The sequence below is a fragment of the Salvelinus namaycush genome, chromosome 3, assembly GCF_016432855.1.
Source record: "Salvelinus namaycush isolate Seneca chromosome 3, SaNama_1.0, whole genome shotgun sequence".
NCBI lineage: Eukaryota > Metazoa > Chordata > Actinopteri > Salmoniformes > Salmonidae > Salvelinus > Salvelinus namaycush.
Genome location: NC_052309.1, coordinates 34619092 through 34632403, shown reverse-complemented (window position 1 = coordinate 34632403; position 13312 = coordinate 34619092). Strand labels below are relative to the sequence as shown.

General features: G+C 45.4%; 1 protein-coding gene across 1 annotated transcript in view; it reads right to left on the bottom strand.

Annotated features, from left to right (window-relative positions):
* Nucleotides 1-13312, bottom strand: part of LOC120043851 (homeobox protein cut-like 1) — a 231499-nt gene that overhangs the window by 68406 nt on the left and 149781 nt on the right. The window contains exons 6-8 of the mRNA XM_038988452.1: nt 13151-13307; nt 10698-10774; nt 9731-9797 (exon numbers count right to left, since the gene is read on the bottom strand). Of these exons, the coding sequence (XP_038844380.1) occupies nt 9731-9797; nt 10698-10774; nt 13151-13307 (301 nt within the window). The remainder of the gene's footprint in view (nt 1-9730; nt 9798-10697; nt 10775-13150; nt 13308-13312) is intronic.

The window sequence follows — 13312 nt, the reverse complement described above, 5'->3', positions numbered from 1 at the left end:
CATTGATCATTTTTGTGTGATTTTGTTGTCAGCACATTCAACTATGTAAAGAAAAAAGTATTTAATAAGAATATTTCATTCATTCAGATCTAGGATGTTTTATTTTAGTGTTCCCTTTATTTATTTGAGCAGTGTACATTAAAAAAGGTAGACTTTAAATGCACATCTGTAATAGCATCCTGTTTTACATTTATTTCAATTTGTGGGATGCTGCAGTTTTGCCAATTGTTATTTATTTTTCTTTATGGTGCAATATTCTATTATGCTGTTCAGATTGTATTAGTTTTGAATGGTTAGATTTATGCAATTTGTTTATATACATTAAAAAGTTATACTTTAAACGCAAATGTTTAATAGCATTCTTTTTTGTAACAAACCAATGCATTTTTAAATACATTGTGGTTAAGGTAGAGTACGATTTCATTAAGTAATTTAATTAGAATTAACACCAATCATAGTCAAACAATCGCAAAATGTTTGACGTTTGGGAGAGCCGGAATGCCCATCACTAATAACAAGTCAGTGGCTTGAACGACAGCGCTGCAGTGTGTGGGTCGCGGAGTGATCTTCAAGAAAACTGTGGAAAAAAGAACCGGTAAACAGCGAAGCACACGGGCATCTCCCTCTACCTCTCACGCAGCTGCCAAACTGAGCAGAGAGCTGATAAGCAGAGAGCGCTGATAAGCAGAGAGCGCTGATAAGCAGAGACCACCGCTGATAAGCAGAGAGCGCTGATAAGCAGAGAGCGCTGATAAGCAGAGAGCGCTGATAAGCAGAGACCTCTGATAAGCAAAGACCACCGCTGATAAGCAGAGACCACCGCTGATAAGCAGAGAGGGCTGATAAGCAGAGAGCGCTGATAAGCAGAGAGCGCTGATAAGCAGAGAGGGCTGATAAGCAGAGAGCGCTAATAAGCAGAGAGCGCTAATAAGCAGAGAGCGCTGATAAGCAGAGAGGGCTGATAAGCAGAGAGGGCTGATAAGCAGAGAGCGCTGATAAGCAGAGAGGGCTGATAAGCAGAGAGTGCTGATAAGCAGAGAGCGCTGATAAGCAGAGAGGGCTGATAAGCAGAGACCACCGCTGATAAGCAGAGAGCGCTGATAAGCAGAGACCACCGCTGATAAGCAGAGAGCGCTGATAAGCAGAGAGCGCTGATAAGCAGAGAGCGCTGATAAGCAGAGAGGGCTGATAAGCAGAGAGCGCTGATAAGCAGAGACCACCGCTGATAAGCAGAGAGCGCTGATAAGCAGAGAGCGCTGATAAGCAGAGAGCGCTGATAAGCAGAGACCACCGCTGATAAGCAGAGCGCTGATAAGCAGAGAGCGCTGATAAGCAGAGAGCGCTGATAAGCAGAGACCTCTGATAAGCAAAGACCACCGCTGATAAGCAGAGACCACCGCTGATAAGCAGAGAGGGCTGATAAGCAGAGACCACCGCTGATAAGCAGAGAGCGCTGATAAGCAGAGAGCGCACTGAACCATGAGCGCAGTTGCACTTGGCCAAATCAATTCCAGTAATTCATGAAATAATTATACATTTACGTCTCGACCCACCATTAACAGGTCCGCGACCCACTTTGGGTTTAAGGACAGAGGGCGCTGTTGTCACTTTGGGGGAAAAACGTGCCCAATTTAAACGGCCTCGTACTCAATTCTTGCTCGTACAATATGCATATTATTATTACTATTGGATAGAAAACACTCTCTAGTTTCTAAAACCGTTTGAATTATATCTGTGAGTGAAACAGAACTCATTTGGCACAAACTTCCTGACCAGGAAGTGGAAAATCTGAAATCGATGCTCTCTTCTGGGTCCTGCCTATAAATGGGCATGATAGCTATTAGTATACATGCACGTCATACACCTTCCCCAGGATGTCAAGATGCAGTGAGAGAAGAAATGGAGTGATTATCTTGGTCTGAGATGGAATACGTCCTCTTGGAATGACGTGTCACCCATTTTATGTTTTCAGGAAGGCGCGAAGTTGGTCCTGGATTTGCCATCTGAATAGCTGTCGTTATAGGCGATTACTATCGCCGGCTTTGATTTTATTTGATACATGTGACAATATCATCGTAAAGTATGTTTTTTCAATATAGTTTTATTAGATTTTTGAAATTTATTCGGGACGTTAGGCGTGTTGCGTTGTGTGCCTTTGTTCAGAAAGGAGAGCTTCGCGCCACTTGGCCAGTGTGCTTGCTAATTCAAGAGGGAAAAACGATGTTCTAAATCCAAACAACGACTGTTCTGGACAAAGGACCCCTTGTCCAACATTCTGATGGAAGATCACCAAAAGTAGGACCCATTTTGTGATGCTATTTCATATATCTGTCGAACTGTGTTCTAGTAGTTTTGCGCCCAGGTTTTGGCCACTCTCTCGCTATAACATAAGCCTTATGTCGTAATGAAGATATTTTTAGAATTCTAACACTGCGATTGCATTAAGAACTAGTGTATCTATCATTTCCTATACAACATGTATTTTTTTGTAATGTTTATGAATAGCTATTTGGTCAGAATAGGTGAGAGTCTAATAGAAATATCCGCACATTCTCGGAAAAAGAAGCTACGTTAGCATAATGGATAACCACTGATTTCAGCTCTAAATATGCAAATTTTCTAACAAAACATAAGTGTATGTATAACCTGATGTTATAGGACTGTCATCTGAGGAAGGTTTATGAAGGTTAGTGAAAATTAATATCTTTTGCTGGTTTATTCGCTAACGCTAACGTGCCTATTGCTATCGCTAACGTGCCTTGATGAATGAATGCGGTAGTGTGGTAGGCTATTGTAGTAAGCTAATATAATGCTATATTGTGTTTTCGCTGTAAAACACTTAAAAAATCTGAAATATTGTCTGGATTCACAAGATGCTTGTCTTTCATTTGCTGTACACGATGCATTTTTCAGAAATGTTTTATGATGAGTATTTAGGTATTCCACGTTGGTCTCTATAATTACTCTGGCTGCTTCGGTGCTATTTTTGACGGTAGCTGTGATGGTAGCTGCAATGTAAAACTGATTTATACCTCAAATATGCACATTTTTCGAACAAAACATAGATTTATTGTGTAACATGTTATAAGACTGTCATCTGATGAAGTTGTTTCTTGGTTAGTTTGGTTGGTTCTTGGTTAGTTAGGTTGGCTTTGTGCATGCTACCTGTGCTGTGAAAAATGTCTGTCCTTTTTTGTATTTGGTGGTGAGCTAACATAAATATACGTGCTGTTTTCGCTGTAAAACATTTTAAAAATCGGACATGTTGGCTGGATTCACAAGATGTGTACCTTTCATTTGCTGTATTGGACTTGTTAATGTGTGAAAGTTAAATATTTCTAAAAAATATATTTTGAATTTCGCGCTCTGCCTTTTCAGTGGAATGTGGGAGGAGTTCCGCTGGCGGAACGCTGGAGCAGTACAGGTTAAACCCTAAATTTAGAAACATGTGGACAATATTTGTACATTTGTTGACCCTAGATCCATCTTGGAAATAATAATATTTTAGATCCAGGTTAGTGAAGACTAATCAACCTGGATAGATAAAAGATAGAATAACTGATCCTGGCAGATTCAGAGTCAGTCGGTCTGTGTGTGACTTCATCAGAGGTGACAGATAAACGCTACCTAAATGGTCTACCTCAGAGGATAGAATTCCTCCCTTCGTCAATCACAACGTCCTGTTCATCAAATGACATCACTGCACTCACAAAATGAAGCCTTGTGTTTCAAGAAACTAGCCGAAAGCCCTCTAGACCTCTAAGCCACAGAAATGAATAAAGTAATTTGAGAAGACATTAGAGTTACATACAACTATGTTATGAGTAAGTTATATATTAGCACATAATGCTCCTGAACTTCACCACAATAATACGTCACCGTTGGCACAAAAAACAACTATGATGGTCAAATGACCGGTAGCAAAATGTTTTCCCTGCTCTGATAAGAAACACAAAAGAGACTCAATGAAGCAGTATCCTTTTCCCTCAGGTGAGAGGAATAGAGTTCAGTCATGTCTTTGTAAAGAAGGGCAGGTTGTCTGTGTGAGAGAGGTTGTCTGTGTGAGGTGAGCGCCAGTCTCCTGGAAGCCCTGAGCAGGAGAATACACTCTCGCCTCACCTGGGACACCAAGGTCCAGTTGCCCCCAAATTGATGCATTCGTTTCTGGGGGCTTGTCCGGGATGAGGAACTATAGAAGACTAAACGCCCAGATTATAGACCACGAGACTACACACCTCCTTGTGCAAACCATAGTTAACATCACCAGTTGACAGGTCAGCATAAGACTACCCACAATACTCTCTAGATTCTAGACCACATGAGACGTCACTGTGGCAGACACTGTCAGTGTCTAGATAAACTGCCAACGTCTGCCAGGCACTTCCACACTGTGACAATCTGCCCAGAGCAGTAGAGCTGTCACAGACCGCCACTAAGCACAGACTCCAGACCTGTAGCTACAGCCCCAACAGTGCTGGCCTGTCACAGAGGGCAACTCTAAACATAGACTCCAAACCTGTAGACAGAGAATTGAATGGTGGATAGAAACTGCAGTGCAGCAGGGCCACTCCAGGACAAGAATACAGTGGCCCAGATTCAGCTACATGGTGAAAGGAAGGGGGGGGGGGGGGCAGAGAGAGCTAGCTGCAGCTCAGAGAGACGATACAGTCCTCTGTGTGTGTATGTGTGTGTGTGTGTGTGTGTGTGTGTGTGTGTGTGTGTGTGTGTGTGTGTGTGTGTGTGTGTGTGTGTGTGTGTGTGTGTGTGTATGTGTGTGTGTGTGTGTGTGTGTGTGTGTGTGAGCTGCAGCAATAACCTGTCACTCTAATGCGGAGTGTTTGAGAAGGGGAACTTGTTCTGTTCCTCTGAAACAGAGCAGCGCTGGTGTTTAGCGTCGAGAAGAGACAAGGTTCACTAGTTCTGAAAGACAATCAGTGACACACACACACACACACACACTTACTATGACAGCACTGTCTGCCAGACAGAAAGCACTGAACTCAAGGAGCACATTCTTAGTATGCAAAGCATGCGCAAATACACACACACACACACACACACACACACACACAGTCACAGTCACAGCCAAACCCATTCTCTATCCGAAGGACGCGAGCACGTACACACATGCATCTCTATCCTGTGTCTCTCACTGCTGACCAGAAACTGTGTACGTGTGACTGACACTGCAGCCCCGGCTGATACCATGGGGACTTGGATCACTTCAAAAGCAACCCGGGTGTGAGTGTTTTTATCTGCGTAGATGGCCTGGCAACAGCACCTTTCATTTGGTTAGCACTGCTATAATTAAGTTGCTTCCAGGAGCCTGGCTGGGTGGGATAGGGACCCTGAAATAGCTATGCGAGACCAAGAGGAGGAGTGTTGGTGTGCGGCCGGGCGCAGCAACAGGCAGCATTCCACTGTGACAGGCAGACACGCAAATTACCGCCTGCGCACTGCCTGTCCCGGGACCACAGGCGGTGCCACAGACACCGATATTACAGTCAGAATGCATACAGTAGCTGTATAACCTGCGCCAAGGTTATTATAGTTATGTGATTTAATATTTGTTTTTATTTCTATTCGTTTTTAGATTTTTATTTGAAATTCGGTTTAGTTTCAGTTCGTTTTTAGCATTTGATTTAATCGTTTTTATATTATTTAGTTTCAGTCTTAGTTTCAGTCTTTAAATTATAAATCAATCCTAATGTGACTTGGATTTAAAGGATAAGCGCTTAGACTAATGCAAGAAATATGGTGGAAGGAAACGCTCTTGCCCAGGTTAACACCAATTCAATGGTTTTTTAAAACGTTAGTAGTAGATGTAAGAAGAATCAAGTACCTTTATCTGACAAAGAGAGAGGAAAAAACAACAAATGAAGTCATTTGACATGATATGTTAGTTGAATGCATTCAGTTGTTGTCACGTTCTGACCTTAGTTCCTTTGTTATGTCTTTATTTTAGTTTGGTCAGGGCGTGAGTTGGGGTGGGCATTCTATGTTGTTTTTCTATGTTTTGTTCTCTTAGATTTCTATGTGTTGGGTCTAGTATGGTTCACAATCAGAGGCAGGTGTCAGTCGTTCTCTCTGATTGGGAGCCATATTTAGGAAGCCTGTTTTTCATTGTGTGTTGTGGGTGATTGTTTTCTGTTTAGTGTATGTTCACCTGGCAGAACTGTTCGTTTTTCGTTTTTGTTGTTTTGTTAGTATTCATTAAAAGTAATTATGAGTACTTACCACGCTGCACCTTGGTCCACTCCTTTAAACGGCCGTGACAGAACTACCCACCAAAAAAGGACCAAGCAGCGTGGGAACCAGGAGCAGTGCAATCTGGACTCATGGACATGGGAGGACATTCTAGACGGCAAGGGATCCTACACATGGGAGGAGATCCTGGCTGGTAGGGATCGCCTCCCATGGGAACAGGTGGAGGCAGCCAGGAGAGCGGAGGCAGCAGGAAAAAGGAACCGGCGTTACGAGGGAACATGGCTGGCAAGGAAGCCCGAGAGGCAGCCCCAATTTTGGGGGGGGGGGAAACACGGGGAGTGTGGCTGAGTCAGGTAGGAGACCTGAGCCAACTCCCCGTGCTTACCGTGGCGGGCGTCGTATTGGTCAGGCACCGGTTTATGCGGTGGATTGTACGGTGTTCCCAGTATGCGCTCTTAGCCCGGTGCGCTACATCCCAGCTCCCCGCATCTGCCGGGCTAGGGTGAGGATCCAGCCAGGGCGGTTGGTGCCAGCCCTGCTCTCCAGACAGCCAGTGCGTCTCCTCGGGCCAGGATATCCTGCGTCGGCTCTGCGCACTGTGTCTCCCGTGTGTCTGCACAGCCCAGTGCGTCCTGTGCCCCGCAAGTGTCGGGGTAAATCACCATCCAGCCAGGACGGGTTGTGCAGGTCCTTAGTTCGAGACCTCCAGTGCGCCTCCACGGCCCGGTCTATCCTGTGCCTCCTCCGAGGACCAGGCTGTCTCTCCGTCTCCTCCCTCCAGGTTCTCTCTCCAGGCCAGAGCCGCCCGTCTGTCCTGAGCCGCCTGAGCCGCCCGTCTGTCCTGAGCCGCCTGTGCCGCCCGTCTGTCCTGAGCCGCCTGAGCCGCCCGTCTGTCCTGAGCCGCCCGTCGGTCCTGAGCCGCCCGTCGGTCCTGAGCCGCCCGTCAGTCAGGAGCCGCCTGAGCCGCCCATCAGTCAGGAGCCGCCCGTCAGTCAGGAGCCGCCGGAGCCGCCCGTCAGTCAGGAGCCGCCGGAGCCGCCCGTCAGTCAGGAGCCGCCCTTCTGTCCGGAGCCGCCGGAGTCGCCCTCCTGTCCGGAGCCGCCGGGGGTCGCCCTCCTGTCCGGAGCTGCCGGAGTCGCCCTCCTGTCCGGAGCTGCCCCTCAGTCCAGTGGTGCCCTTTACTAGGGTCTCCAATCCAGGGTCGGTGACGAGGGTCGCCGCTCCTAAGGTGTCACAGAAGTGGGCCGAGACTATGGTGGAGTGGGGTCCTCGTCCCGCTCCAGAGCCGCCACCGCGGTAAATGCCCAACTAGACCCTCCCCTATAGGTTCAGGTTTTGCTGCCGGAGTCCGCACCTTTGGGGGGGGGGGGGGGGGGTACTGTCACATTCTGACCTTAGTTCCTTTGTTATGTCTTTATTTTAGTTTGGTCAGGGCGTGAGTTGGGGTGGGCATTCTATGTTGTTTTTCTATGTTTTGTTCTGTTAGATTTCTATGTGTTGGGCCTAGTATGGTTCTCAATCAGAGGCAGGTGTCAGTCGTTCTCTCTGATTGGGAGCCTTATTTAAGTAGCCTGTTTTTCATTGTGTGTTGTGGGTGATTGTTTTCTGTTTAGTGTATGTTCACCTGGCAGAACTGTTCGTTTTTCGTTTTTGTTGTTTTGTTAGTATTCATTAAAAGTAATTATGAGTACTTACCACGCTGCACCTTGGTCTTCTCCTTCTCCTCGATACGACGATCGTTACAGTTGTACAACTGACTAGCTATCCCCCTTTCCCTTGATATAATATTAAACATGCATCACTGACTAACCCCTTCAAATAGGGTTCTTAAAAACAGCTGCAACAGCAAAAACATAACCAACACAACACTTCTATTAGTTCACAGGCAGCCAGCTTTTTTTTGTGTGTGTGTGTGTGTGTGTTTCATTTCAACCAAACAAGATTTTCTGGTTTATCTTCAAGGCTCTGCGTTCCAGAGAGGTGGTCGTTCGGTTCCTCAAGCCTGATGACAGTTGTCCACAGAAAGAAAAGCTTTAAACCACTGCAGCCGATGCTTGGCATTGCGCATGGTGATTTTAGGCTTGTGTGCGGCTGCTCGGCCATGGAAGCCCATTTCATGAAGCTCCCGGCGAACATTTATTGTGCTGACGTTACTTCCAGTGGCAGTTTGGAACTCGGTAGTGAGTGTTGCAACCGAGGACAGACGATTTTTACGAGCTATGCGCTTCAGCACTCGGTGTTCCCATTGTGAGCTTGTGTGGCCTACCACTTTGTGGCTGAGACGTTGTTGCTCCTAGACTTTCCACTTCACAATAACAGCACTTACAGTTGACCGGGGAAGCTCTAGTAGGGCAGAAATTGTGACGAACTGACTTGTTGGAAAGGTGGCATCCTATGATGGGGCCACGTTGAAAGTCACTGAGCTCTTCAGTACAGGCCATTCTATGCCAATGTTTGTCTATGGCGATTGCATGGCTGTGTGCTGGATTTTATAAACCTGTCAGCAATGGGTGTGGTTGAAATAGCCAAACCTACAAATTTTAAGGGGTATCCACATACATTTTTTGCGTATCTACTGGCAATATTTACCAACCAGATTCAGAAGCTTGAAAACACCTTAAGATTTTTGCCCAAAGTTTAGAATGAAAAAACTAAAACTAAACATAATTTATGAAGTTTTTTATTTTAATAAATTTTGCTGTCAAAGATAATAGTTTCAGTATAGTTTAATATTTGTATTTTTTGTATTTTTATTTGTATTTTTATTTCGGGTTACTAAATATTTCACATTTTTTATTTTAGTTTTAGTTTAGTATGCGCGCACACACACACACACATAACTTGTATGTACATACAGTACATGTAACCACAGTGTATTTAGTAGACACACACACACACACACACACACACACACACACACACACACACACACACACACACACACACACACACACACACACACACACACACACACACACACACACACACACACACACACACACACACACACACACTAAACCTTGTAACTAACCATTTTCTACCCATCCCAGACTACTCCACCCTCCTCACTATTACAACAACCCTTCCCACTCATTCAGGTTGAAGAGAGCTAAGAAGCCTCCATGTCGATTATGAATACTTTGATATGAATCATAGAGCCAAACAGTGATAAATCCTGGGGACTACTTTGTACTCAGCATCGTTATGGCGAGCAATTATAGACATTATATTCCATTCCTTTCAGGGTGGGCAGGGCTGGATGACTAACAGTACAACGATCTAGGATCAGATGAGAGAACATGACTGAGTATGAAAGGGTAATGTGATGTATGATTATAGAATGAGGTGGGTTATTACAGGGGATCAGATTTTCCATAGATTCAGGTGCAATTACTGCAGATGGCAACCACAGCGTTTTCTATCTCCTAATCAAAGGCGCACAGCAACCAAGACTCTGGGGATTTCGAGAGTGCGCGTGTGTGTCACAAATGCAACAGCGTGAAGCAAAGGAACTGGGACCTACTTTGATGTTGACTCTTCGTCATACTTGCTCTTCAGGTCCAAAAGCTCTGCCTGAGTTGCTTCAAGTGCTGAAAAAACAAATAAAGCATTTTGAACGAAGACCAGCGGTGGTTGGATGGAAGAAGTACAACTGCTAGGCCCTAACATACTGCCCTCTATAGATTCCTGTAAGGACTGAGTGAGGCCTTTCTGCCTCCAGCTACATGAGGTGAGGCTTCTAGAAAAGCCACATATTAGGTTTCACAACCTAAGACAACTTTGGTAACTTTAATTTACAGTCCTTTTACAGCTGCTATTTGTAAGTAAATTACATACTAGTAGTTAGTACTTTTCTGATAGTTTGTTTTTACTATTTCTTAAATACCCAATAAAATTGTTAGTATTTTTATGTACCAAATGGTACTATTTCAAAGGGTATCTATTATTAGGCTATGATAATTTAACCATCATAACCATCTACTGCCTGGTTGGCCAATCTGGCCACCAATTTCATATGGCGATAAAATTATATTTTAAGCATAAACCTCATAATTAAGCATGGGCCTTTGTACTATAAGCTCTCTCTCTCCTCAGCAGGCTACAATACTAGGGTGAGTGGCTGGGCCTGGACTCGAGCTGATGTGCTGTGACAGGGGACTGTCAGTCCTAGAGCAGGGAGAAGGCTGCATAGGGCGGGGACTGGGACAGTGTTGACAGGCCTGGATTAGTCACTCACTAGGCAGTAGTCAGCCAGCCAGCCAAAAGGACAGATAGAAAGAGGGAGACAGAGGAGAATCCACCATCTGATGCTACCTTCTGGGTCAACATAAAGACATACTGCCAGCTGAGGAGTGTGTTGACACCAAGCGAGCCTTAACTGTGCCACATTGGGGGCATTTATACAAAGATTTGGGATAGTATACGTGTGAATATCAAGTTAGGATTGGGCCTGTGAGACTATAACTGGGTGTAGGTTAGCAACTGTTTACCTGTCTGTAGGGACTGGGCCTTACTGTCTGCCTCCTCCAGCTTTGACACTGCAGACTCCTGGTTCTCCTGTTGTTGACTGTGTGGACAGAGGAAGAGATACAAGTTAGCTATGAGAGGGAACAGGCTAGCTGAGCAACACCTCGTAAGAAACATTTTTGCATTTCAAAAGGCTAATGTAGCATAACTTGGGGCTCCCAAGTGGTGCAGCGGTCTAAGGCACTGCATCTCAGTGCTTGAGGCATCACTACAGACACCATGGTTCGATTCCAGGCTGTATCACAACCGGCCGTGATTGGGAGTCCCATAGGGCGGTGCACAATTGGCCCAGCGTCGTCCGGGTTTGGCCGGGGTAGGCCGTCATTGTAAATAAGAATTTGTTCTTAACTGACTTGCCTAGTTAAATAAAGGTTAAATACATAAAGAAATAAATTATAGTGAAGACACCCTCTGTTCTGCTCTGTCCTGTCTGTCTGTGGGTTATTACTTTTAATACTGGAACACCAGGGCCACCTATAGGGCCTTATTCTTCATGCCGCTAGCTCTGTCCTGCACCTGCAGACTTCTCATCAATTTACCTCCACACTAAAAAGCAGGGGGAACATGCCAAACCCTGAAGAATTAACGACACCTCCTGACTGGCTTAGCTGTTACTGAGGACGAGATGAGAGTCGGTTTGTCCTTGGGAGTTGGTTCATTATAAGAGACTGTCAACCTCCAAAGGGAAAGATTATCAAGGTTGGGTCTCATTGGTAGCCACTATCCATATCATCTCTTGTTTATCAGATGTATGGGTAGGTACTCTGTAGTTGCCAGATTTGGAAATCCTGGCATTTATTTATTTATTTTTATTTAAGCTTTATTTAACTAGGCAAGTCAGGTAAGAACAAATTGTTATTTACAATGACGGCTTACCCCGGACGACGCTGGGCCAACTGTGCGACACCCTATGGGACTCCCAATCACGGCCGGTTGTAATACAGCCTGGAATCGAACCAGGGTCTGTAGTGACGCCTCAAGCACTGAGATGCAGTGCCTTAGACCGCTGTGCCACTAGGGAGCCCGCTTGGGACATACGGTTTTATAATCTGGGATGTCTACCGTCTCTCTATATTTAGGTTTAATAGTGTGTGAGACACCACCAGATATTACATATCCTCAACCTGACCAGAGTGTGTGGCCTAAAAATAGAGCTGGTGAGATGCTAGAGTGTTCAGGGAGTTGGGCAGTGTGTCCAATCACCATAAGCATCATTTTATTGCCCACCACTCGTGACCCTGCGCCCTGTGGAGAGTTGTCATGCTGTAATCTGTCCTTACTGCTACAGTCACTACAACTTGTAACACCACTTGATGCCAGGCAGAAACCCCCAGCAAGACCCTGAATCAACACAACACAGCCGGCCCATTGAATGGTTGTGCAGATTTTGACCAATCTCTCTCTCTCTTTCCCTCTTTTCCTCCCAGGAAACAGAATAATTCAAGGTAGCAAAATGGAGTCGTGCTCTACGGTGGTGGCTTTGTAAAAAAAGGTGACAGCGGTGACAGGTTACAATGGCCTGTATTGTTGCCCTCTGACGTAACAGATAACAGAGCAGAACTGTGTCCCTGTCCTGTGAGTGACAGTCTGGCAGCAGTGATGATCAGGAGGCTCAGTGCGGTATTACCATCCATGCCGGGGGGTTTAGGAGTAAACAAACAGCAGCGAATTAAAAGGTATTACGGTGCAAAGGGATTATAGCTAGAGTTGGTCGGTCCCAATAAAATCCTTGTGTAAAGGCCGCATGTGCCTCCATCAGGAAACACTGATGGGATCATATAATATTGTGTGACATTGAGGGAGAGCCGGTTCGAGTTGAAATCGAGATATCTCACATTCAGTTATGATTAGGAGCAAGTTCAATAGGAATACAATGATAAAACAATGTAAAAAACAAATGAGTGCCAGTTATCGCTCATTCCGGATTCAATATCTACTCAGCTCCAGTGCTGAATGAAAGTGTAAATGTCAACGTGATAGGGAGTCCGTTTCAGTGCCCTTCACAACAACCCTGACGTATCTGACAACCTTCCAGTGAGCCATGGGCGTAATTTGAACTAAAGTTGGTCACCCACTTAAGTACAAAGCAAACATATAGGAGACTGACCATCGTTAAGGCCAGACGACTGAAGGGACAGAATTTAGAGAACTATTGGTTCACAATGGAAGTATGGAAATATTTAACTAAATACTGCTATAGTAGAAGAAGATATAATAGTTCTATTGATTGAATATGCAGACAACAGCTGTAAGGGTATTCCGTCTGGGCCTAACCGTCGCTCATACTGAGACACAAACTGCAGCCAGTAGTTTCTGTCTGTTGGCAAACACTAGTAAGCCTATCCTCCACAGCCAGTCCTCACTAGCAGAGTAGCGGCAGAGCACGGTACAGGCTACAGGGGGCGCTCCTGCTTACCGCTCCTCCTCTGCATGGTTGTTGTGGAGCTGCCCCTCCTCTCCCTCTTTCTTCTCCTCTTCCTCTCTCCTCTCCTCCTGGCCCAGCTCCTTGGCCTGCTTCTTCAGGGTCTCTTCATACTCTTCTATCTTCTCCTTAAGTGCTTTAATTGTGACCTCTGAG